The following is a 24,941-nucleotide window of genomic DNA, read 5'->3' as shown; positions in this document are numbered from 1 at the left end:
TTTAAATACTTAATGATCATAATTACCCAAGTTCGTATGTAATAATAACATGCGGCAATCGCTTTTTCGGTTTTTTTCGGATTAAGTAATAAAATAGTTTTTAAGTAATTAACTATTTTTTTATTGAACGAATAATTCACAAGATTTAAGAATGTACCATTCTAATAATTGAACAAACATAATTTTTAAAATCACTTCTGAGAAAATATATTATAACCAATAGAAAAAATCTTTTTGAAAAAAGTTAGACACCCGGCAGGAATCGACCCTGCATCTCCTGGGTTTACGCCCTAGTCCACGAATTATCCACTATGCTACGAGGTGACATACTTATGAATACAAACTTTAACTATTGGCCTTTTAATACCTGCTCATCAGCATTCTTCAAAATCAAGCGACTATCGGCGATCGGTTTTTGTTTATTAAATAAAAGTAGGTATCTACTACTTCAATTACTAACTGACGTCACGGATTTCTCCAATATTATATGATGGTACTTACTCGTACTTGCTAACAATTTTATATTAATACTTTTTCCAAAAAAAAATAATCTTTGTATATATATATCTATATTATTATATATATATTTCTATAATTAACAATTAAACTTATTACAAACCACCAAATAAATATTATATATTTACTATTGTAAGGAATAACGACACAAAATAATAGCACGTATAAATTAATTACCATTGGCTGCTAATATTAGATAGGTACCAATATCCTAAGTATATAATATTCACCAAATAAATAGTTACTAACATACATATTAAATTAAATTAACTATCAGCGCATTCAAAAATAAATAATAGCGTCGCCTTTATTTTCATAGAAATACCTAGATTAAAAGTAAAATAAAGACAAACAATGTTTGATTAATAATAATTTGAAATAATAATTATTTTTTACGTCATAGTAGTTGGCGGGTCATACTGTAGAATTCATATAACCGTTGGGATTTTGTTTTGATAAATGACATCAAAACAAAATGCAGTTATTTAGGTTAAAATACTCACTTCCATATCTCAACTCTAAGTTCAGGGCGAACTGGTGATGTATCAGCTATGAATGATCTCTTCAAATTTGATGAATTCACTATTAAAACAATAGTAACTTTAAAAACAATATCAATAAGACGAAATTTGAAAGAGGACTACGGAAGGCCGAAAAATATGAAAGTGGGCGTGATTGTTTTAGAGCTAGACAGCGTGAATGTGGGAGCGAGATGCACGGCGTCAGCGCGGTTTGATTGGCTAAAGTCATATTCGGGAAATAAAAACTCAGCCAGAAATCTACTTCGACCGAAATTAACTTGGATATTCAGGTACGAATAGTTGGACATACGGGAGAACACCACGGAGTAATTGTAAGTTAACATGGCGTATTCGGGTTTTTTTAAAAAATATCTCTGTTCCTAGATAAAAATATATTGTTTTTATAAATGATTTCGGTAGAGTTCGATAAAAGAAATTGAACTGCTTTAAAATGTCGATTTCGACAAAAATGGATATTCGGGAAACAAATCCTATAGCGACGTGTTCTTACAATGACTTCTCGATAGCATTTGACAAAGTCAATCATGATGTCCTGATGGAAAAACTCCAACTTATTGGATTGTCTGATCGATTTTTGAAGCTATTCGGGAGTTATTTTAGGAACCGTCAACAATACGTATCGTACGACCTTTATCAGTCTCAGACCTTTTACACATTTTCTGGTGTCCCTCAGGGCTCAAACTTAGGGCCGTTGCTGTTCACGATTTTTATAAATGACATAGAATTGGTAATTAAAAATGCTATTTTTTTCTTGTTCGCTGATGACTTGAAACTCTTTTTGGAAGTTGTCACCTTGGACGTTTGTCGTCAGCTCCAACTTGATATATATAATATATTAGATTGGGGCAGGCGTAACAAACTAGAATTCAATATTGATAAATGCAATCTTTTGTCGTTTACCAGAGCCTCAAAAGTGTTGTTTTTCCAATACTCGATGCATGGCAGAGTTCTGTCACGAATATCATCTGTAAGGGATTTTGGCATTATGTTTGAGAGTGAACTGACATTTATTAGCCATATAGTTACCATTTGTAACAAGGCGCTTAAAATGTTGCGCTTCGTCATGCGTACTTCCCGGGTCTTTTCGGATGTTACGGTATTAAAACTTTTATTTAATTCTTCAGTTCGAAGCAGACTTGAGAGTGGATCTATTGTTTGGGCACCGCATCAGTTGAACTATGGCCTTATGGTGGAGAGGGTTCAGAAGAAATTCTTGAGACTCCTTTATTTGAGGTTGTACGGCTACTCTCCGTGGCTTTATCCAACTGAATTTCTCTTAGGCATGCTTACATACTGCAGTTTGCAATTTAGAAGAAATCTTTATTTAGCTACGTATTTTTTTCGACTTATACGAGGTATAAATGAGAACTCTGCCATTCTGGGCAGTGTTGACCTGTGTGTCCCTGATAACTATCTTAGAAATAGAGAACATCAGTTGTTTATTCTCCCAAGGTGCAGAACCAACCTGCCACTGGTAATGCCAATTGGGAGGGCGATAACTATGTTCAACGAAATTGCTTCGGGTGTTGATATATTCCACCTACGTGAGGATGAGTATAAGTGGACGTTATTTTATAATTTTTTTAAAATAGGGTCTGCTTAACTCATCCGGTGTATTTCCATGTACATATCTAATTAATATTTTTGTATGTACATATTTCTACTGTTTAATAACATACTATCCATCTCTTTTTTTTTTTTTTATGTCATGTTGTGAACGTCTTAAACTTATAATTTGTAATGTCCACAATATGTTAAAATATGTAAAATAAATTGAAATTGAAATAAGTCATCACTCGTTTATCGCAATTTAATCCATGTAAATTTATACCAAAAGCATGTACTCACTGAACAGTCATCGAACTCGAGCGCTAGTGGTGAACGCACTAATATCGATCTTAGTTTGCCATTCACATTGCATTGTGTAATAACAGTTCAACCCGATACGTGAAAGTCATAAACATGTCATAAAAGCACAAGATTTAATTGCTTTTTGGGACGCCGACCAGTTCACAAAATTCGACACAGAAAAAAAAGAGTAGGAATACGCGGAAAATGTAGTAAGTATCTGAGATTTAGCAGGATTGATAAGATATAGATTTTTTTTATTTAAATCTCATATAAATTCATTGAAAATAGGCTGATATTGAATACAAATCGATTATCAACATAAATATTATGGTTACGATCCTTAAATCGTTCTATATTTGCCAATATTTGAATATAATTTATAAAAAAAATAATATCTGAGTTATCATGTTCTTTTAGCAAGTGAGTGAATTATTATAACATGATGTCATATGTTTAACAATACCTGACTCGCGCTAAGTTTTATTGCCGACGCAATTTTTTAGACTTTATTTTATTTTGTAGACGAAGGGTCTGACGCCTTGTTGTCAATAATTCAATATTCTGTGTCGAAAATACGTATTCAAAACAAACGATAGTTATATATATTTTTTTTTATATTGTCTTGAAAAATTATTGCAGTTCACCGTTCAGTTTAGTTTCTGCTGCCGCGATCTAAAGTCACGTTCTGTTTATCACTTTATTTCGATAATTTTCTTCGTAAAAAGAAATTATGAACGATATATGATTGTTTAATCAGTGAAGTGTGTGTGTTTTTAAATGATGTCAATAAATGTAGACTATATTAAACATAGCAAGAGTTCCTTCGAAGAAAGAATCAAAATAAAAAAGGCTGGTCCACCGAAGCCTGAATTAAATATTAAAACAATATGTGGATTAAAACAAAAAGTCTTTACACGTTCTTTTTGAAAGGAAATATATGACAAGGCTTTATGGTTATATGATTGTGAGAGATTGAATACATTTTTTTGTTTTCCTTGTCTAATTTTTGGAGAAGATTATAACTGGACAGAGAAAGGTGTCGATGATTTAACACACTTTGGCGAGAAGGTTAAAAAACATGATTTCTCACAGAAACATCTAGATAATATAATAAATTTATCGATTCTGGGCTCGGTTGATATAAGACAACAATTGGATTGTGCGTATCATGCTGAAACTAAACAATTTAATAAAGATGTTGAAAACAATCGGTATATTTTATCAAAGTTAATTGACTGTTAGAAGACTCATTAAATCGAGGTGTATAACGTGGACTGATTGATTTTGTTGCTGAGATTGACACTGTAATGCAGACTCATTTGAAAGAATCTACTGTTTTTAAGGGAACGTCAAAAACAATACAAAATGATATTTTAGATTCGATTTTTTAAGTCTATCGAGATGAGGTGAAGAACCAAATCTCTGAATCTGAATTTTTGTCAATACAAGCTAATGAGACTACAGATGTGTCAACGGTAATGCAAAGTAATAATAATTCGTTATGAATGGAAATGAAATGTTTATGAGCGCTTTTGGAAATTTTTAACACCAAAATCACACTGTGCTGAAGATTTGTCAGCACCAATTTTAGAAGAATTGACTTATTTAAATATTTCTCCAAATAAATTAATCGCGCAGTGCTACGATGTGCATCTGTAATGAGCGGGAAAATCAACGGTGTGCAATCCAAAATAAGAGAAAGATTTCCTCATGCACACTATGTACACTGTTATGCACATCAACTAAATTTAATAATTCAAAAAAGTGTAACAAAACACAAGCCAGTGCAGATTTTTTTTGCCAATCTACAAGCGTTTCCCAAATTTTTTTCACGGTCCCTGAAACGAGTAAAATTTCTATCTGAGATCGTGAAGAAAAAAATTCCATCAGCCCCACAAACGAGGTGGAATTTTAACATTAAAACTGTTGACACCGTTTACATAATATATTACGAACCACTTAAGGAGTGTATGGAAGCAATATTAAACAGTGAAAATGATAGCAATACAATAAATCAAGCAGATATGCTTCTGCGGTATCTCACAGATAAACATTTCATGTTTTGGCTATCATTTTTTGGCAGATAATGCCTCATTGTGACATTTTATTTAAACAATAATTGCAATCTCGAAACATAGACTCCGTATTGATAAAACGTTTTATTTGTGATTTTGAAGTGTCTGTTAATAATATTAAAATTTCCCTTGCAAGTTTATCCGAGCCTCCTAGTAAAAGAATAAAATTTAATAATATAGAAATGTATAAAGATGTCTGTGATTTAACCCAATGTTTACGGGCCGCACAAAATTGTGTATTTGCTAATTGCTTTTCAAATGAAAATTAACACGTTAATTATTACAAAATTAAAAGGACCCGTAAGCATTGCCGTAGTCCAAATGAAAGATAGGCTTGAATATAATAAACATTTGCTGGCGGCGAAACTTTTTTATTGTGAACATTTTGAAGGGTACAGGGTTAATTTTCCTGAGAATGATTTAAAAATGACCCTGGAATCATATGACTTTTTGGATAAATTTAAACTTCAACACGAATTATCAGTTATTTACAATAGGGACGATTTTAAAAACGCGGATGGTGCTATAGCTATTTTACAATTGTTTTATAATAATAATTTAATGACATAATTTTCCCAATGTACTAAACTTTTAAAAATCATTTATACAATTCCGATGACATGACATCTGTGGAAAGTGAAAGGTGTTTTTCAACCCCTAAAATAATTAAATCGTTTTTAAGAAATACCATGGACCAGGGTAGACTTAATTGTCTATCTGTGTTAAGCATCGAGAAAAAACTTTTACAATCAGTTCCAGACTTTAATGAGAAAGTGATTGAGGTGTTCGCTAAGCAGAAACAACGCCGAATAATTGATCTTCTTTTTAAATAAGGTAAGAAAGTTTTTAATGCACCCCCTATAAAAGCAATTTTGGTAACCACCGGTCGCCACTGATAATAAGTATGTGCCTATAAATCTCTACCATAATTTTCCTTGTTTTGATACCAAAGTTGACATCTATATAATATTATTTTGTTTCAATAACTTCGTGGTCAATCGTCACTCATTCGGCGCCACATAATTAATTGGCTTTTGAGCAGTATACCTACGTAATATCAGTGTTATGAAAGGAACTTTACTCTTTAATCTGAGTAAATGACATTATATTATTATGACTGATATATTATGGTTTTTTGGGTTGTACTGTGATTATCATAATATTCATAATGTGTCTAGGTGCCAAAAGAGTCGCAAAAAATATTTTTTTATTGGCATTTGTATAACGAAACCGAGCAGTTAAAAATATAAGAATAAAATATCGGATAGTGGTGAAATCATACTAAAATCACCGCGACTGGGTAATAATAAAAAAAAAGCGGAGCAGTGGAGCACTACAAATATTCGGTGCTCCGCTCCACTCCTGCTCCGGGTAAAACCTCATTGCTCCACTGCTCCGTGTTCCCACCTCGAGCTCCGCTCCAATGCTTTGGTTATAATATAACTAAGTGCAAGAACGTAGTGGTCGTGCGGAGGCGGTGTCTTGCGAAACTCAAACGTATAACCGTGTGTAAAATGTTCGTAGACAGTGTCTTTTTTGGGGCATAATACACACGGTTATACGTTCTCCTCGATTTTCCGCCCTTCGAGTATCTGCCGCCCCCAAGCGACGCTCAATCTGCCTACCCCCACGGGACGTCACTGAGTAGCAGAGCATAGAAAATCGGACGATTTATTGTCCTCGGACTTTTGGCTCGCCAATGGAGCGCTGGGTAAAGTTGGGTGTAAAAGATGGCAGCACTGGTTGACAACCATAGCTAATATCATAGATAATAATATAACTAATATAATTGGCAACACTGAACTTAAACGAACGATAAACGTCGTTGATTTTGTTCATTTTGTTGACACCGAGAGTAGTAAACTTTAGTTTATGTGCTTGTTACAGAAGTAGCGAGAATGCAGTGTCTTTCAATTAATTGGGTCTCTGCGCCCAATATTTTTATACTTGGAGGAATTTTATTATTTGGTAAGTATTATAAGTAATTTATTGGATTATTGTCTTGTCAAATGGTTGTGGTTAACGCCCTCCTGTATTTGTCATCATTGCCATGCATACCTCAGAAGTTGATATATCTGAATTAACTTTTAAATAATTAATGTATTTACTACAGTTTCAATGGTTACTCCTTCAAGAAATCGAGGGTGTGGCGAATGGGACGATAGTAAACTATTCTGTTTTTCATTTATTAATGATCAACAAAACTTGTAAGAAACAGGAGTTTTGACTAAAACATTTTTTGGTAATTTTATAGTACTCCGTATAGTTTTTGTCATCGAGGTCTTTTGAGACCAAAAATCAAACCAAAATTACAACTTACTGTAACTCAAAAATATGAAGGTACCTATGGATTGTTTTTCAGTAGGCTTTGGTTTGGTTTTTGGTCTCAAAATACCTTAACCACAATGATGATATGGCGTAATATGAAATTACCAAAAAATGGTCCAAATCATTAATTACAAACTTGAATAAACCACGGCCCTTTCGGTTACGGTGAGTTGCTAGGTTTTGGTTTGTTTTTTGTCTTAAATTACCACAACCACAAAAATAATATGGTTCTCTACGTTTATCCTGGATACAGCGGCAAACACATTTTGAAAATAGTCGATATACTGGATTATTTGTTAGTTTGGGTTAAGTTAGGTTAGGTTATCCTAACAAATAATCCAGTATATCGGCTATTTTCAAAATGTGTTTGCTGCTGTATCCAGGATAATCGACTTGTACCAATAATACCTACAGTAGTAAACTTTTATTTGTTATACTGTTATTTGCTGAAACTTACTTACGACTTAGTGATAACAGAAATATCGTTTATGAACTCGGTATTGGTACCCAGGACCCACGGCATTATATGCCCGATGCGTAACCGCTCGGCCATCGTGTTAAAACTTAATGCTTGCGGGGTGCACAAAACTGTGTTTTTGCTAATCGATTTTCAAATGGAAATAACACATTAAATACAAATTATTTAAAAGTGCCTATAGCCATTGTGTTATATAAAAAATATACTGCTATAGTTTTATCATTATATCATCATTATGGCGATATGCAGAACTACAAATCCTCCTGATTTTTCACATATTGTCGCCGTAGATGTCAAGGGAGACAGTCCACAAAATCATAAACCTGAGAAATCGGTGCGCAAAGATTTTGTGTGACAAAATATGTAACATTTTTCAATCAAACCTTTTTAACGATGAAACTTTGAACTTAGAATATAGTTTTTGATGTTATATTTTTATTATTTTGAATGAATAACTAAAAAATAGTATTTTAGAAGTTATGTGTATTTTGACCAACGAATATTGAAATGTACTGCTGGTACACTTGTGTGTTGTCAAAAGAGTTTTGTGGCTCAAATCCATTGACCATCTTTTCTGTACATATTTAACTCATTTTCACCAAATTTGTGGCTTAACTCCCTTGACATCTATGGCGACGATTTATATAATAATAATATCTATTCTCCCGACCCTTGCTTCTGCCCTTTCCACTATTAACAGTGTTATAAAATTGCAGCCATGCCATGTTGGTTTTTGAATAGCACCTAGTATGGATTTATCAACCACCTAGCAATAGCTGGGCATACACGGCGAGGTTGAGTAGCAGGTTGAATCTGCCGGTCAACACGTAATGGCGGCCATACAGATATCTTTGGTAGATAAATCTGCTATGCCCATAGACGAGCAGTATTGGCCTACAGTTCGACCGCCAGGCTCAGACTGCCGGCGACTCCCCTCTCCCATGTATTTGTAAAACTGTTGAAATTTTGCCATCTCTAAAGTTTTCGGGTGACATTAGATGTCGATATCGTGAAGTAGGAGTTCAGGCGGTGCGACTGTGTTGCATGTTATAAAATATAAATATTTTTGTATTATACAAATTTATTTATCATTAAGGGGGATCCTAATGCCAACAGAGAACCTAGCGGAAAAATACGAACCTTGAGGATATAAAAAGGATTTCAAGTTATACACATTAAAATTTTTATAAAAAACAATGGTTTTTTAAATAAATATAAAAAATATTAAAACGATGAATTCATCAAAAATCTAAACGTTAAAAAATTGAAAACTTAATAAACTAAATTTTAATAATAAATATGACGATAACATATAATGTAATTATATGATGTGACCCTGCAACAAATTCTCATTTTATTACATTTTTTTACAATTGTATGTTTGTTTATCTTTGACTTTAAAAAAAGAAAATCTTTATAATGTTTTCAGATACATATTTATTAATTAATACAGTTAAAATTGTAAATTATCAAAAAAAATTCTCAAATTGCAAGCTTCGTATTTTTCTGTTAGGTTCTCTGTTGGCATCCCTCTTAATATGTAATATTATGTACGTGGAGATCGCAAACATATTTCATTTATTGTGATGAAGGTAAAACATTTATGTAAACATAATATTAAGTATTATGTTATACATATAATATGTTTAAGATTTTAGAATAAAAGATCATATATTTACATGAACCTATTGTTTATCGATAAAATACACATTAGCAGTGGCGGCTCTAGCATCTTTTAGTAAGTGGGGTCAGACGGCGTGAAATATCTAATAAGTACCTACCTAATCAATATTAATCAAAGTGTAAAAAACATATCTTTTGTAGCTATTACTTCATCTTCATATGCCTCCTGCGTTCGAAAGAATCTTATTGCTACAAGAAAAACAAAATAGTCTTTTTAAGGATACACTCGCCGTCAACCATGTTTTTTGGTAAACTGTTTGGAGGTTAATGCTTTTTTTGTTTTGATTAGTTCATACACAATAACTAAATCTGTTGGTGACTGGTTGGTGAGGTCCTAATCGTTTCACTTCTAGTTTGTCTTCAAATATCAATGTACTGAACTTATATTTCAATAAATGAACCACCTCATTCAGCATAATACCTAATATTATTTATCAAAATTATTTTACTAATGTGAAATTCAACTATCCACAACTAGTACATTACAATAATTAATATTTAGGTAATACAAATTAATATTGATTTAATTAACTGAAATAGCACATACCTACTCTTTGTTATTATCATTCAAAATAATACGAGGGTGGGTCAATAATTCCTTAGAAAAAAGCATTAAAACAGTTTTTATTTTTGTATTTTTTTTTTATTTCTCAACATAATCTCCTTGGAGCTCAATACACTTGGTTAGACGTTTCTCAATTTTTTTTAAACCGTCAGAAAAATAAGTTTTCGGAAGGTCCTCAAAATAAGCATTTGTCCGATCAATGACTTCTTCATTTGAAAAAAAACGTTGTCCACTTAGCCATTTTTTTAAGTTTGGGAAAAGGAAAAAGTCACTGGGGGCTAAATCTGGCGAATACGGTGGGTGGTCGACCAATTCTTCAATTTTAGCCATTGATCGTAAACATGTGTGAACACGGGCATTGTCCTGATGAAAGAGGATTTTTTTCCTGTTTAAATGAGGCCATTTTTCTTCAATTTCGTTTTTTAGCTGGTCCAATAAAGATGCATAATAATCCCCTGTTATTGTTTTTCCTTTTTCCAAATAGTCAACGAAAATAATTTCACGTGCATCCCAAAATACAGTAGCCATAACCTTACCAGCTGATTTTACGGTTTTCGCCTTCTTTGGACATGGTTTGTCTTCGCAATCCACTGCTTTGACTGTTCTTTCGTCTCGGGAGTATAGTGGTGTATCCATGTTTCATCTACAGTCACAAAGCGACGAAAAAATTCATCCGGATTGCGTTGCATGAGCGACAACAGGGCTTTAGAGGCCACCACCCTATTGCGTTTATTGTCGACTGTGAGCAAACGCGGCACCCATCTTGCAGAAATATTTTTCATGCCCAATTTGTCATGTAAAATAGAAATGACGCTACCTTTTGAGATCCCTGTAACCTCAATTATCTCACTCAACTTTAATCTTCGGTCACTTAACACCATATCGTGGATTTTATTGATCATTTCTGGTGTAGTCACCTCTACAGGACGTCCTGAGCGTGGTTCATCCTTTGTTGATGTACGACCACGTTTAAATTCATTTAACCAGTTATAAATAGTTGCAAGTGAAGGAGCAGATATGCCGTAAACTAAATCCAACTCATTTTTTATTTCCTTTGCTGTTAACCCTTTTATATTAAAATGTTTAATAACACCTCTAAACTCAATTTTCTCCATTTTCCATTTTTCCATTTTCCACAAGCAAATTTTTTTTTAAATGTACGAAAAACACACAACAACCCGACCAATCTGATTGAAACTTCGCAGCATACTGAATCGGTAGTGCCGCTGCATGAAAACAAACCGCTTACAGTACTAGTCGCGCCACTTGTCGGCTTTTCTAAGGAATTATTGACCCACCCTCGTATTATAAATTATTATAGTATTTATTAACAAATATATTTTAAAACTTAAGGAGATAGATAACATATTTGATCACTTACTGGCAAACTAACTAATAAACTAAACCGGTGGGTCATGGGATATGAATTTACAGCCGACCGACCAGGTATTTACTACAGTGTCCCCGGTCCAGCATCGGTACATGTGGGTAAAATGTGCATAGCACGTGCAAAACGGCCTACAGACGTACGCATTGTTCAGCTTCCTTATGAATTTTGAGAATCATAACTGGCAATCGCATATAGCATCTCATAATATAAACATTGCTTTGATTTTAAAGGGGCCACCGAATTTCGACCCCAGAAGTATCGTTGTATTGTACTATGTAGGTAGAGCCAAAACTCACATAGAGCATTAGGGATGGGCCAAGAAACAAGATTCAAGAATGGGCAAACAGTACAAATAAAATATATACTTAATTAATTTATACAAAATCAATGTATTATGCATAGATGTATTAAAAGTAAATTAATTTGTACAAAATCAATGTATTATGCATAGATGTATTAAAAGTATAGATAGGCAACGATTTGGCTTTGTCATACAATTGAATGAAGCATGCCGACAACAGCCGATAACTCACGAGAAATGGCGACGCGATAAAAAAAATGCAGGGCATCACGGAGGATTTACTTTGGTCATTATAACGTACCCATATAATTTAATGTTAACGTGGAAATCTTGCCGAAAATTGATTACCAGCCTGTTTCACCATACTTGCCTGCTTCACCATACTTTCATATAACCTGCCGCCCCTAGGTATTATGGTAGGAACGTATAACATGAATATTCAATTGAATATTGACTATAGAATGATGAGGGGACCGGAGTCTGTCCCCTAGGTACCCTAAGGAAGAGCCGCCCCTGCACATTAGTGAAACCATGATGTATTTTATCAATGTCATTAATATGTATTTTATGTTAATTTGTTTCTATTTAAAACAACTATTGTCATAATAATTAACAAAGTAAAATTATTCGTGTATCAATATCATTGAAGTATACTCTACTTAAAACCAATTTAAACGCTACCCCTGTGTATTATCTCCTCGAATCCAACCTCCACAGTTTCTGACGCTTGGCACAAACTTTATGTATATGGACACGTCCGTTGACTTAAATGATTGTTGACTTGAAGATTTAAATGGGCCAGTTTGATCTGATCTGTAGTGTGCCCACTAATGTACAGTTATTGCCTGTGGTAGGCTCAACCTGGAGGTCAAACTCGCTGTGTATGCCCAGCTAATGCCTTGATTTGAACTGTGTTCATCGACTAAATATTAGTTTTGCTGTGACTGCTGTAGTTTTTAAAATATTGAAATTCGTAGTGATACATAACTTTGTTAATAACCATAAGCAGCCACCCTTAATAGGAAATTAATCATGTGAATTGTGTATATTTTAGCTACTGGTGTAACCGCCGATTGTCAGATTCCTGTGATAATGAGAGGAACTTGGTTTTCGTGGGAAAATGGAAGAAGCACTCTCACCGAAATCAATGCCGATGAAGTAACTAGAAGGTCTGTTGTTTAATGATGCACATTGATCAATATGTATGATTAACACTATTATCATGAAGAGGGTATCGTTATTGCCTCCTTCTACACAAGCTACTATGTGTGTTTTCAGCTGTTGAGGTGGGGGGAGGTATTGAAAATAGGGGCTTGTGAGACCATAATTAATGGATAGGGTGCAGGAGCTTCAAAATGAACAGCACCACATTTTTTTGGGATAAAGTTAACTGTATAAGTATATTCGTAGATATTTACCACTCAAAGAGCATAACACACATATAGCTTTATCAATTTTTTCAATTACGGCGGTTACGCCATAAATTTCGGTCCACCAATTTTCAAACGGTCTTGTCAGAATTACAGCTCTACCAAGTATTTGTTTCATATTCGGTACAGCCATTTTTGGGTGTAAATGAAATTGTTTATTGTATTAGTATTAGTTTGGTTCTTTACGCACAAGTTGACACAAGAATTGCTCTGATTAGATAAGGCATTCTCTCGCTACAGTGGTCTCAAGCATTGTAAATTGATCACAATCAGAGGTTCGCGACGCGGTTTCTCCCGCCGCCTGATGAGGTTAGTGCGATAATATTATGTGACACATGAAGCCTAAGGACATACCGATGCAATTATATTTACATTAAACGTAATGCTTATTCTTAAAGGGTATTTGCCTTCTATTTTTTAAACAATATGATCTGTCATTTATTATTATAGGTATTATTTTCAAAATAAAACATTCCACTAGTGGCACTAGAGATAATTGTGCATGGCACCATGTACCATAGGTTCCGCATCACTGTCCTAAAGACTATGTGGTTACTGTTGATAGTACCTTATTAAATTTTATTCATTCAATTTGTTAAAATGTTAGATTATAAAAAATATGACAATCTTCCTAATCGAAATATTAATAGTAACACCGAATTTCGAAAATATTCCGGCGCATACATTTTTTTTTTAAACTGAAGTAGCTATTTTAAAAAATACTAGCTGACCCGGCAAACTTCGTACCGCCTCAGAATCAATAATCTTGTGTTAACTTATTAGCTGAATTAAATTCAGTTTTTTATTAAGTTAAAATGAATACTCAAAATGAATAAGTTCAATAAATGTGCAAAAATCAAATCAAAATGAAAAGTATTTTAATTATATTGAACTGTACACACACAATGACCACGTGGATTAAGCGCCGGTATATAGTGTCGAGGGTCCCATGTTCGAATCCTGGGTCTGGTAAGTTCACATATTGTAATTCAATTTCAATTCAATGATGACTACCGAGCCAACCTTCACTCGTTAATTGTGCGGTGGCAAGCCAGGCAGATCCAATGAGTTTCAAAATTCAGTTGGATAGTTGGTTGCTTCGTCTTCGTTTGTTACACAGTTGATAGATTTGAAGGAATGCAGTGGACCAACGATTTGATTTTGAATTGTGAAGTTTAAGTGATCCACATCTTTGTTCTTTACCGCAAGAATGCTCGTTCACTCAACTAATTGTCATGTTTGTGATTAGCAATGATGTTCGGTAACACTTTGTTGATGATTTCGTCCTTAGTTGAGACGAAATTGGAAAAATTCAGCGGAAACGAAATTAATCCGCTCGATTCATCGACAGGAACACGGCCGTTACCGATAGTCAGCAATTGCTTGGAGAAATCTTCGGCAGATGGATCGTTTAGCAATGCAACTCGCATGTTTGTCGTCAGCTGAAGTGTCTTCACATAGCACCACAGAGTCGATGATTTGAGGCAAGCATTTATTTCATCAGCAGCGGTCGATCTTGGAATGACTGGTAGTGTTTGGCGAAAATCGCCAGATAGTAGAATCATTGCGCCTCCAAAACTTCTTGAGTCATTGCCAGATCTTTCATAGTTCGATTGAGTGCTTTCAATGCGCGTTTGTGCGCCATTGTGCATTCATCCCAGGTGATGATTTTACTTGCTAACAAAACTTTGGCCATTACTGAGTATTTCGCAATGTTGCATGTCGGTTTTTCAGTCGGCAATTTCAACGTTGAATGAGGCGTTCGGCATCCTTCTAAAAACGTGGCCGCTATCCCAGAAGAAGCAACTGCTACAGCATTTTCGGATCTCGCACGAACAGTAGCCAAAATCAATGACATGAGGAATGTCTTCCCAGTTCCATCGGGCGCGTCGAGGAAAAATAAGCCACCATTTCCATCATCAATTGCCTTCATTAACATATCGTACGCTTCCTTCTGTTGAGGGTTCAACAGTGGTACATTCGTTCGAACTGATTGGTTCACAATGCATCTCGATCATATTCACGATGTAACACATGTATTCGATCAAAAACAAAGCCTGGTTATGTATCTCCTCATTCACCTCGAGATCGGGATTCGCTGAACTGACACAAATTCGATGTAAAATGTCTTCTGACATGTCATCCTTTTACTTGTTCCTCAGTTCAGGTGTATTCGATGGGAAGCATGTCGAAATAATGATATCAAAAAATGTGCGTATCTGACTTGGAGATACAGAAACAATTGCTTCAGCGATTGTCATATCCCAATGAGTATCTTTTTCAAGCAAATTGAGCTGTTGACTGAAGCACGAAATGTTGGGCACATTACACCATTGACAGTTAGACATTTCGACTATCATTCTTTCTTTTGTTTGTTTGTTTCTTCTTTATTGTTTCTGTCATGTATCAGAGATGGCGTTGTATACGGATTTAAATTTTTTTTGATTTTCTTTTATTTTCGAATGCGCGAGGTTTTCATCGTTCAAATTCATCGATGTCAATCAAAAGCCTTTCCATACAAAATGTATGAGAAAATTAATTTTCTTCATAATTTATTTTTTCCGTGATTTATCCGATATTTTAATAGTTATTCTGCTATTCGGGGCGGAGACAAATTCAACAAATCAAAGATCATAAAAATCGGTCCAGCCGTTCTTGAGTTATAAATGGTGTAACTAACCTGACTTTGTTTTATATATATAGATAAGTAGGTGGTTCTTTAGAAAGTAAGCTTGGCTTAAACCCATAATTATATTAAAGACAATGAATAATTATAATTTATTAGAAAACTGTCACTTGTCCTAATAAACACGTAATTAAATTAAATTTTCATGTGTAATACACATGCTGTCCTCTGACCGGATATCTTAAATGTTACATGAAACAATTATTGAAATACCAAATTACCCGACCTTTCCTTGTAGATTGTTTCGCACACAGTCGGACATCATCATAAGTATGAGGCGTCTATTGTTTTTTTAGGAGAGGCGAAAGTTTGTCTAACTTCTTTTTCAGATTTTATGTTTTTTTTCTTATAAGAAACTCAATACAAAATACGGAACGATGTTCTCTCAGCTGATTCAAATGCGGAAATCTGATTGGCTCTCAATGACTTGGCGGTTTTGAAAACAAGATGCCTCCCCTCCGACTTGGCCACTTTTGAGTGATTTTAATATAATGCCTGAATTTGATATTGCAACATGATTATATGGTATTAAAATTCAGTGAACATCGGCAAGAACATGGCTGTGTATGATAATAGATGCCTCATATGTATCTGCATTCATTTGATTATAACCGACATAACATGCGCGATTATAGTTTACGCTGTGATAAATAAGTGATGTATAGTGTTAGAGCAGCCGCAATAATTGGTGTCAAATTTGAATAACTGTGATTGTTCTGAACATGTTTTCCTAAAGGTACCTTATGTAAAAGGTTCGCTGTTATGTGCATAATGAATGTTATGTGCATTAAAAAATACTAAACTCTTTCTACGAATCTACCGTTCCCTCCAACTTGTTGTGATACACTAGCCAAGCGTAGTGGTGGTTTCAATTATTTAGAGGCCTGAGCTGCTGACCTAGCTTTAGGCACCCATTGTTAAAAATTAAACAATCAAAATTTTAGTATTTTAAAGATTATAATCTCAAAATATTTTTTTTTCAAAAAGTATTATATTAATTACTTAAATCATTTTTTTTACAAACTCTAATATAAACATAAAAGCAGGTACATATTTGGTAAATAATTTTATGAATTTACCTTTAAAAAAAAATAAAAAAATGATTGTTCCATGATATACTTACTTATCTAATTTCACTAAAATTGTAGTGATAGAACCAAGGTAGTCTAGTTGGTAGAGGCATGTCTCTGAAGCTGTGGGTGGCGAGTTTAGTCACGCGGCTGGCAAAACATGCATGTTGTTTTTTTTATTGTGTGTTCAATCAAATACTCAATCTCCTTACGGTAAAACCGCCACTGTGCGTAGGTACATATAAGTAGATATCTGTTTTATGGATTATGAATTTTCATTTGTAATTGTACACATTTGTATTTGTGGTATGGACTTTTTGGGGGGAGATTACTATACACAATGTTGTAGATTACTGATAATAATAAATATTGTACGGTAATTAAAAACTTTTTACCACATCTTTATTAGCTCATATTCTTGTTTGTCCGGTACAAATTTTTTCTTGTATGTTCAGTACACTATTATTGGTTGCTAAGGGGGTCCTAGCAACTAAATTATTAATATATACGTGCGTTACTATGGAAATCAATATGAAATCTCAAAATGACATTTCAGTATTCTATATTTATTCAGTATTTCTATCAAGTACAAAAAAAAGTATTTATTAATACATAGAATTGACAAATTTATATGATTCAACAGAAAATTTAAAAACGTGGCATATTAAAAGTTATTTTTATCTTGTAATTATTAAAATATAAATAAACTGATTTAAACCGCAAAATTCTTTCAATAGATTTCAACTCCAGAGTAATAAACACTAGAATGCTGTTTATTTTATGCATTAATGTATTTTAATTATTTTATAAAAATTTCATTGAGTTTCAAAATGTTTTAGCTCAGTATTGGCCCGTGGGACAGTGTACCAATTTCTTTCAACATTAATTGAACAGTTTTTTAGTACACATGGGGCTGGTGGGGAACTTTAAGAGAGAAAAAATTCAATTAAAGTGCATATTTTGTGTATTTTTTTTTTTCGATAAATGAACATAAATTCATACGTTGGAAAGATTTCCAAGTGCCACTTCCAATTTGTTTTCTATTATAATCAGGGACGGCTCTTGTATAGGAGCAAAGGGTGCACTGATCTCCCAAATTATTATATGTAATAATATATACGTGTTCAAATACCTACATATTATATTAATTATTGTAAAATATTTTTAATTTGTCGCCCGTCCTCTACGCGCATGCACAGAGAAATTTCTGGGGTATTTTTGACCGGCCGCTAAGCCTGTGTGTATCCTACGAACTACACTATACGTCTTTCATAGTATTTGTAGAAGGTGTAAAAGATGTCTCCCCTGCCCGTAGACGTTTTTTTGCACTCTACCGATGTGAGCTCAGTGAACGTATAATAATATTACATCGAATGGTGCAGTGTTCCCTTAGAGTTACCAATCTTAACCGAGAGATGACGCGTTGGATTGGCTCATATTATAATAATAAGTTCACGCACTTATGCAGTAGGTAAAAGTTTCCCGCGAAGTATTTGAAAATACTGTTATACTATTCATACGTTATATAAGGTAAATGCTCCGTTGTATGATTCCATATAATATTGAAACAATCAAAATATCGATTAGAGTAATATTGTGATCATTAAGTTAGGTATACCAATCTCAACATACAAATACCAATTTTATAATTAATTTACATTTCAAAATTGAAGACTAAATAATTTTAATATACCTTAATTTAAGTAACATAATATATTATATACTGTTAACCTTTGAAAAATAATATGTAGGTAGGTACTACAACTTTTTACAAAGTACCTACTTATACTATTATTTTTGATGCTGAATGTCTTTCAAATCAGTCCCATTTAGAGTCTATAAGAGAAGAATATGTGATGAAAAGAGCGAAAGGATAATGTAATGCCCTTGACTCACGTACCTACTACCTATCGGGGTTACACAAATGAGGGGTTTGCGGATTTTTCTCAATGACACATGTCTAAAATACTTACATCAGTTACGATTTATGGAAGATAGGAGTGACAAACGTGGCAACTATGTCAGCACACATACAATATAATTAGGTACAATAAAATCGAAAAGAGTGTCGACCTATGCCTTTTGCATCATACTTATCATACCAGAGGTTTGAACTTTGGCAAAAAAATAATGCTGTCCGTGAATGTAAGCGTCGTTTCATTTCTCAACCCCCAAGATGTATTCTATATTTAAGTAAAAGCCTACCTCTACCACGAAGGCTATTGCCGATTTTTTTTCAATACCACTTTTGCACTCCCTAATTTTATTATTACCGGCCGCCACTGATTATAAATACTTGTATATTTTTAGGGGACGTTGTGTTGACATTCAAGAAGAACACCATGTAAACTACACCCTCATATTGAAACACACAGATTGCTATTATTGTGTGAAACTCTTGGTACGGACTGTAAATGTTTTGGAAAAAATTGAAACACCATGTGTTAATTTGGCCCCGGGTGAAGAACCTACTGTACCACGGGTTTGTCAAGGACTCAATTCTGATCAACAGTTAATTACACTATTTAGTGAGAATTATGTACCTGTAAGTAGATATAAATTATTATTGTCTATATTATTATCAATTTCTATAGTATTCAGTTTTTGTGAAGGGTTTTAAATACCCTTGTTTTAATATATTTATATTATGAATTATGCTATATTCTGAATAGTTATTTGAAGTAATTCTATACATTTATAATATTTTTCAGGTAAATTGTCGATCGTCACTCGAGGGGGTGTGGCAGTTTGCATATCAAAACCGATTCCGTTTCACTGGAGAATGCAATGCTCCCGACGCACAGATCAGGTCATGCCAGTCAGCCGGAACGCAGTTTTTGATCACCAATCAAAAATTCAATATCACATACAAAGCTTGCGAAGGAATGTCAGGAACGTTCGACGGCACAGTTGAATACAGTTGTCTTGGTAAATTCTTACATAATTATACATAATTTTATTTGTTGATTTGAATTGTTTTGAATGATTCAGTATCAAGATGATGCATTCCAATATGTTCATCACATAATAAAAAATAACTTCAAATTTCCTCATCACTCAGCTATTGTAATAGGTATGTAATTTAGAATTACTATGCAGTTATATTATTCATTCATAAATCTTTTGTTTTGTACGCAGTTGTGACGGTGTTGTTTTTGATTTATCTAAATGTGTTTTTAATATGACTTATTATTTATTAGGTGATTGGTTCGTTGATAAAAATCATTATTTTGCTGTTGCCAATACTAAAGAATCACGTAAAGATGAGAAGTACAGATGCTTCCTCAAAAACAGAGATGATGATTTATATATTGGTGCCTCGATTACTGCGGAATGCAATACACTCAAAACGCCAGAAAAATCTCCAGAAAGATTGCGCATCACACCAGTCAAGGTAATTTCTTTATGCAGTGTTTCCCAACCGTTGTTATGAAATTTTTATAAGTGCAAATGTGCTATTATTCCAAGCAAAGCTTTTTAATTAAAAAATTAAGTGTGTATCACAATCACAAAGGTCGAAAAACAATGTACTATAAAGCTGGTCATTTTTCGTTTTTAATAGGTTTTCTGTTTAACAGGATATACAGGTTTTAACAGGTTTTCTCTTCAGTGAAACGGCAAAAAATTTTCAACTATAGGTGCGATGAAATTTCGGACTCTCTGGCAATCGCAGAGCGAAAGTCGAGCTGTGAACACGTCAATTTGTTTTGTGATGGCGACGGGGGAATCAATTCTTAAATCGTGTAAAGATGACTAAAAAACGTTACCCATTTACTTGAAAAAGAAAACATGTCAATGAATATATTATTATTGTTACTAATAGAACAATAAACATAACATTAAATAGACGCATGCTGACTTTTTATGACAAATTATGTTTTGTTCTGCACGCGTTGCTTGCACAATCTTCGTGTCGCGTAGTCACGATCGTTTTAGACCGTGCCCCAGCTGAAGTATAGCCTTAAGGTCTTTTTTAATTATGGTGCAATATCGATTTGTGGCCCAGTTTTTTTTATATACAGCCTAAAAAAATATTTTCAATGAATATTCGACATCGGGAAAATATCCCTGTAAAAATATATATAGGTATGCATTAAAAAATTGGGGAAATAAACAATTGAAGATGGAAATATTTGGACCGGTTGCAGATAAATAACAAGTCATGAACACCCGCATTATAAATGACATGACGAGAACTACACAGATGGCATTTTACCTAAGAAGATTTGTCAATAGCATTTTGTCATTTTGAATAAGAAATGAAAATCCTATGTCAAATTGATCCCGATGAAGAATTTGTTTTTTTTATAATGGACATACATGAATACAATGCATTTTCAACGAAAATTTACTTTGAAAATTTATCATATAATTTTTTTTTTAACCTTGATACATCTGATTTTGACTTCTTTATTTGTTTTTAGTCGGAAGTAGTGGAACCAGGGTGCCGTCTGCCGCAGAACTTTTCAGGTGATTGGGTAAACACTGCCAACCTGGATGCCGATGTATTTATTAATGAGACCCATATCATTGAAACCTGGTATCCCGATGAAGGTCGTTACAGGCGTACTATATATGTGTGCAGGTATGCTCCAATCACTGTTGTCTTTGCACGGATATATTCTCAAGTTTATTCAATGAACTATTAAATACTTACATTACATCATAATGTTCGATCCTATTGGCCTCTACCGAGTGGAGGTATTATTAACAGATTTTTTTTACAAGAAATGGATGTTAGCCACTTCCTCAATCTATCACGTCCATACTCTAGGTAAAAATACACATTATTATAAGAATTTGCTCGACCCGGAATTCGAACCCAGGACCCACGATATTATAAGCTGACACGTTGCCGCTCGGCAAGAAAGGAAATATATATTTGTAAACAAAAATGTATTGTACTACATCCTGTAATGCCCAGTAAACAATTATTATACTTCACATGATAAAATTAATAATAATAATCTTCTCATATGACCACTTTCTTATCACCATGAATAATGTTGAATGGAACGGATTAGTGTCTCCTTCAGATAATTCAAGTTTATATCCCAATTATATGAGTTACACTAGTGGATTTTTCTTTATCGATTCCTGAATAATGTGGCAACCATAATGCATACAGAGAAATGGTAAAAATAATCCTGAAATTCAAATATATCATCTGCGGTAAATTTTCCATCAACCTAAATATTGCATTTCATGTAATTAGAAATTCTATTTGAGGAAATTGTTATGTTACACGGTTATTTTTGATGATAATTGAATGTTTAAAATTTTCAGAGAACAGAGAGATTCTCGTATAATGATGGCTCGTTTAGCTGTGGATGGTTGCCAGAAAGATTATATCTGCTTCGATTTTGTACCACAACATCACAATATAATCAGGTATTTACTCACAATGATTCCATTTATTAAATATTGCATAAAAATGCGATAAACATTTCTCATGTACTAACTGTATTTTTCTTTTGTTAGATATCGAAAGGGTATCGCTGTGATTAAAGATGACTTCCACACTGTATGTTCTTGGGTACAGTTTCCTAATAAAAATGAATGGAAGTATGACCTTTTCCTGGCAAAGAATCCTGTGGCCGTCCGCTGTCCCGTTGCTGGAAAGTTCAATTTTACTCAGAAAGGAGATGTGCCTTTTGAAACGAGAATTTTAGGCGGAGTCACCCTCAGCCCCAGACCAAACATTTATTGCAAAGAAAATATTTCCGATTTCTCAGTTTGCGATACAGATCAAAAAGAAGTCCACGTAGACGAGACATATTGTCTGTCAGTAGATCATCTAGGACGTCCTGTGGATATATACAGCGATCCCGATTATAAAATGAAATGTATTGGCTTTTGGAAAGAGAATTTGAAAAGTTATTTGATTACATATGATGAACTCGATGCATTCTCAAGATACAGATGTTGGGTTTATCAGCGTTCGGATTTGAATAGGTAAATATGACTTGTTTATTTGGTTTCTTACATCTTCCTACTATGTAGTAACTAGATAAAATAAAGGTAAAGAACCGGCTCTCTGAAATATAGCTACATAGGGCTCTGCAGTTCTTTGACCACATATCCAAAGGAGATAATGAGGGGAGCTTTTGAATTGAGCCAAAATCAATAGTGAAGAAAATGATAATGAAGAAAATTTTTTGGTTTCTTGTAAGTAATGTTATTGAGCCACTTTTAATTTAAGTCATAAGAAATAATTTTGATAAGTAAGTTTACCGTACCTGATGTCAAGTCCACCTGGTAGGCTGGTTCGTGTTAATGAGTACTTTAAATTTATATGACGTTATATGTATGAATTGTAATAACAAAAACCGATAAGTTACACAGCTATCTGTCAAGATCTAATAAACTACATAAATGTTCTATGTATGTAACAATGTATAATATGTAATCTAAAACTTAAAAAAATGTATAAAAACTCAATGATTTACGGAAACCGATTATTTAGTGTTTTTTATTGTTAATATTATGTTTATTACAAAAAGGTGTGGAGAAATAGGCATATTCTAATGTGAAAATAAGATATGATCGAAAAGTGAAACTAATGTAAAACCACCCAGTTACACTTGATGCACAAAAATGTTATTTACTACTAATATTGAATTTTGAACTTTTTTCGGTTTTTGTAATTAGATGAATCATATAATTTAAAACACATTTAATTTGGTCCCAATTAAGTCGGTATGTGAATTTGAAAACAAAAATAGTTAATGTAATTATAATTTTTATTACAGGGTGTTGATGTCTCAAGCAATCGGTGCGTATTGTGATCTCACTCAAGACGTCACATCTTGGAATTACACGGAAGGTGCATCGGTTGCAATTGAAATGCAGGAGTATGAAAGAGAAAGGGATCAATGTCCAATGCATTTTGATGACGGTTCGAATCCTTGGGTACAGTCTGAAAATTACATCAAAATATTCTCATACAGCTACTGGAGTAGATCTGACGCATCTTGGATACGAAACATAAATTTCTTTATTATAATTGGATCTCTTTTGATATCGACATGTATTTCTACATTCAGTATTTGAGTCATTCAAAAATATCAATGGCTTGAAGTTAAAAATTTACAATGTGCCTTTGAAAGAGGCCTTCTGTTGTGTACATACTTTAAATATTAAATGTGTATGAGTGTCTTGTTTTTTTAGTGAAGAGTCTTAGATATAATCTTATCTCATACACCGTCCATTTTTAAATTATCTGACATTATTTTTTAAGTATCAGGATATAATATACCATATTGGCAATAAAAAGGGTATTCTATTGTTTTGTAGTTTCTAATTTATGTATTGTGAAACATTTTTTTTCATCTTTTGGTTTAATTTAAATGCTCTCTCTTATCCATAAGAGCATACATAAGTCAAACGGCAAATAATTATCAACAATAGGTGGGACGAAATTTCGCATCGTTGCCAATCGCCAAGCGGCATTCGATTGCACGACAATTTTTTTGTGATGGCGTCGTAAGAATATATTCTTATATTGTGTAAAGATGACTAAAAAACATTATGCCTGTACTCGAAAAAGCAAACTTGTCAATGAATATATTAGTATTATTACTAATATAACAATAATCGGCTCAATTTACCGAGAGTACACCGCAGAGAAACGTCAGATTTTTTATTCAATACTTAAAAGCATCTAAGCGACACTTTTTGAGCATAGACAATAAGAACAAATATAAAAATCTTTAACAATGAATAAAATTCAAACATTTTCAATTACCTAATAAAATTCGCCGTTTTCAAAAATCAGTATAGCATATTAGAGTTCGCCAATGCATTTCATAAAATTTAAATAATTATAAAGTAACCTTTGACACAAAGACACTCGTGCTTGGAGCTTCGTATAAAAACGCTCTAAATAGGTAGGTAAGTATGCGAAAATAAGGAACATTTTTGAAAATAACGTTATAGATAACAATATTTTTTATATAAAATTTAGCCGTGTTAACTAAACGATATTGTTATTATTTCAGATAATTCCGACTCAAATTAAATCAAT

The 24,941-nt window shown here is 33.4% G+C and overlaps 1 protein-coding gene across 1 annotated transcript; it reads left to right on the top strand.

Moving 5' to 3' along the window:
* The first annotated feature begins 6,766 nt into the window (after positions 1 to 6,766).
* Positions 6,767 to 24,607, top strand: udt (protein undicht). Its single transcript, XM_085952317.1, has 9 exons — positions 6,767 to 6,952; positions 12,784 to 12,898; positions 19,226 to 19,460; positions 19,627 to 19,843; positions 20,116 to 20,309; positions 21,340 to 21,500; positions 22,202 to 22,306; positions 22,397 to 22,870; positions 23,668 to 24,607. Exons 1-9 carry the CDS (start codon positions 6,883 to 6,885, stop codon positions 23,966 to 23,968), a joined length of 1,872 nt encoding a protein of 623 aa, XP_085808443.1. The 5' UTR covers positions 6,767 to 6,882; the 3' UTR covers positions 23,969 to 24,607.
* The last annotated feature ends 334 nt before the right edge of the window (positions 24,608 to 24,941 follow it).

This window comes from Rhyacophila brunnea, unplaced genomic scaffold, assembly GCF_057557595.1.
Source record: "Rhyacophila brunnea isolate RB1 unplaced genomic scaffold, BYU_Rbru_1.0 scaffold_3, whole genome shotgun sequence".
In the NCBI taxonomy this organism is placed as follows: domain Eukaryota; kingdom Metazoa; phylum Arthropoda; class Insecta; order Trichoptera; family Rhyacophilidae; genus Rhyacophila; species Rhyacophila brunnea.
This window is presented reverse-complemented; position numbering and strand designations above follow the sequence as displayed.

Coding starts and splice junctions, on each gene's coding strand:
- udt (XM_085952317.1), top strand. CDS start 6,883: ATGCAGTGTCTTTCAATTAATTGGGTCTCTGCGCCCAATATTTTTATA. Junction 20,310..21,339: donor TGCGCATCACACCAGTCAAG/GTAATTTCTTTA, acceptor ATTTGTTTTTAG/TCGGAAGTAGTGGAACCAGG. Junction 22,871..23,667: donor CAGCGTTCGGATTTGAATAG/GTAAATATGACT, acceptor TTTTTATTACAG/GGTGTTGATGTCTCAAGCAA.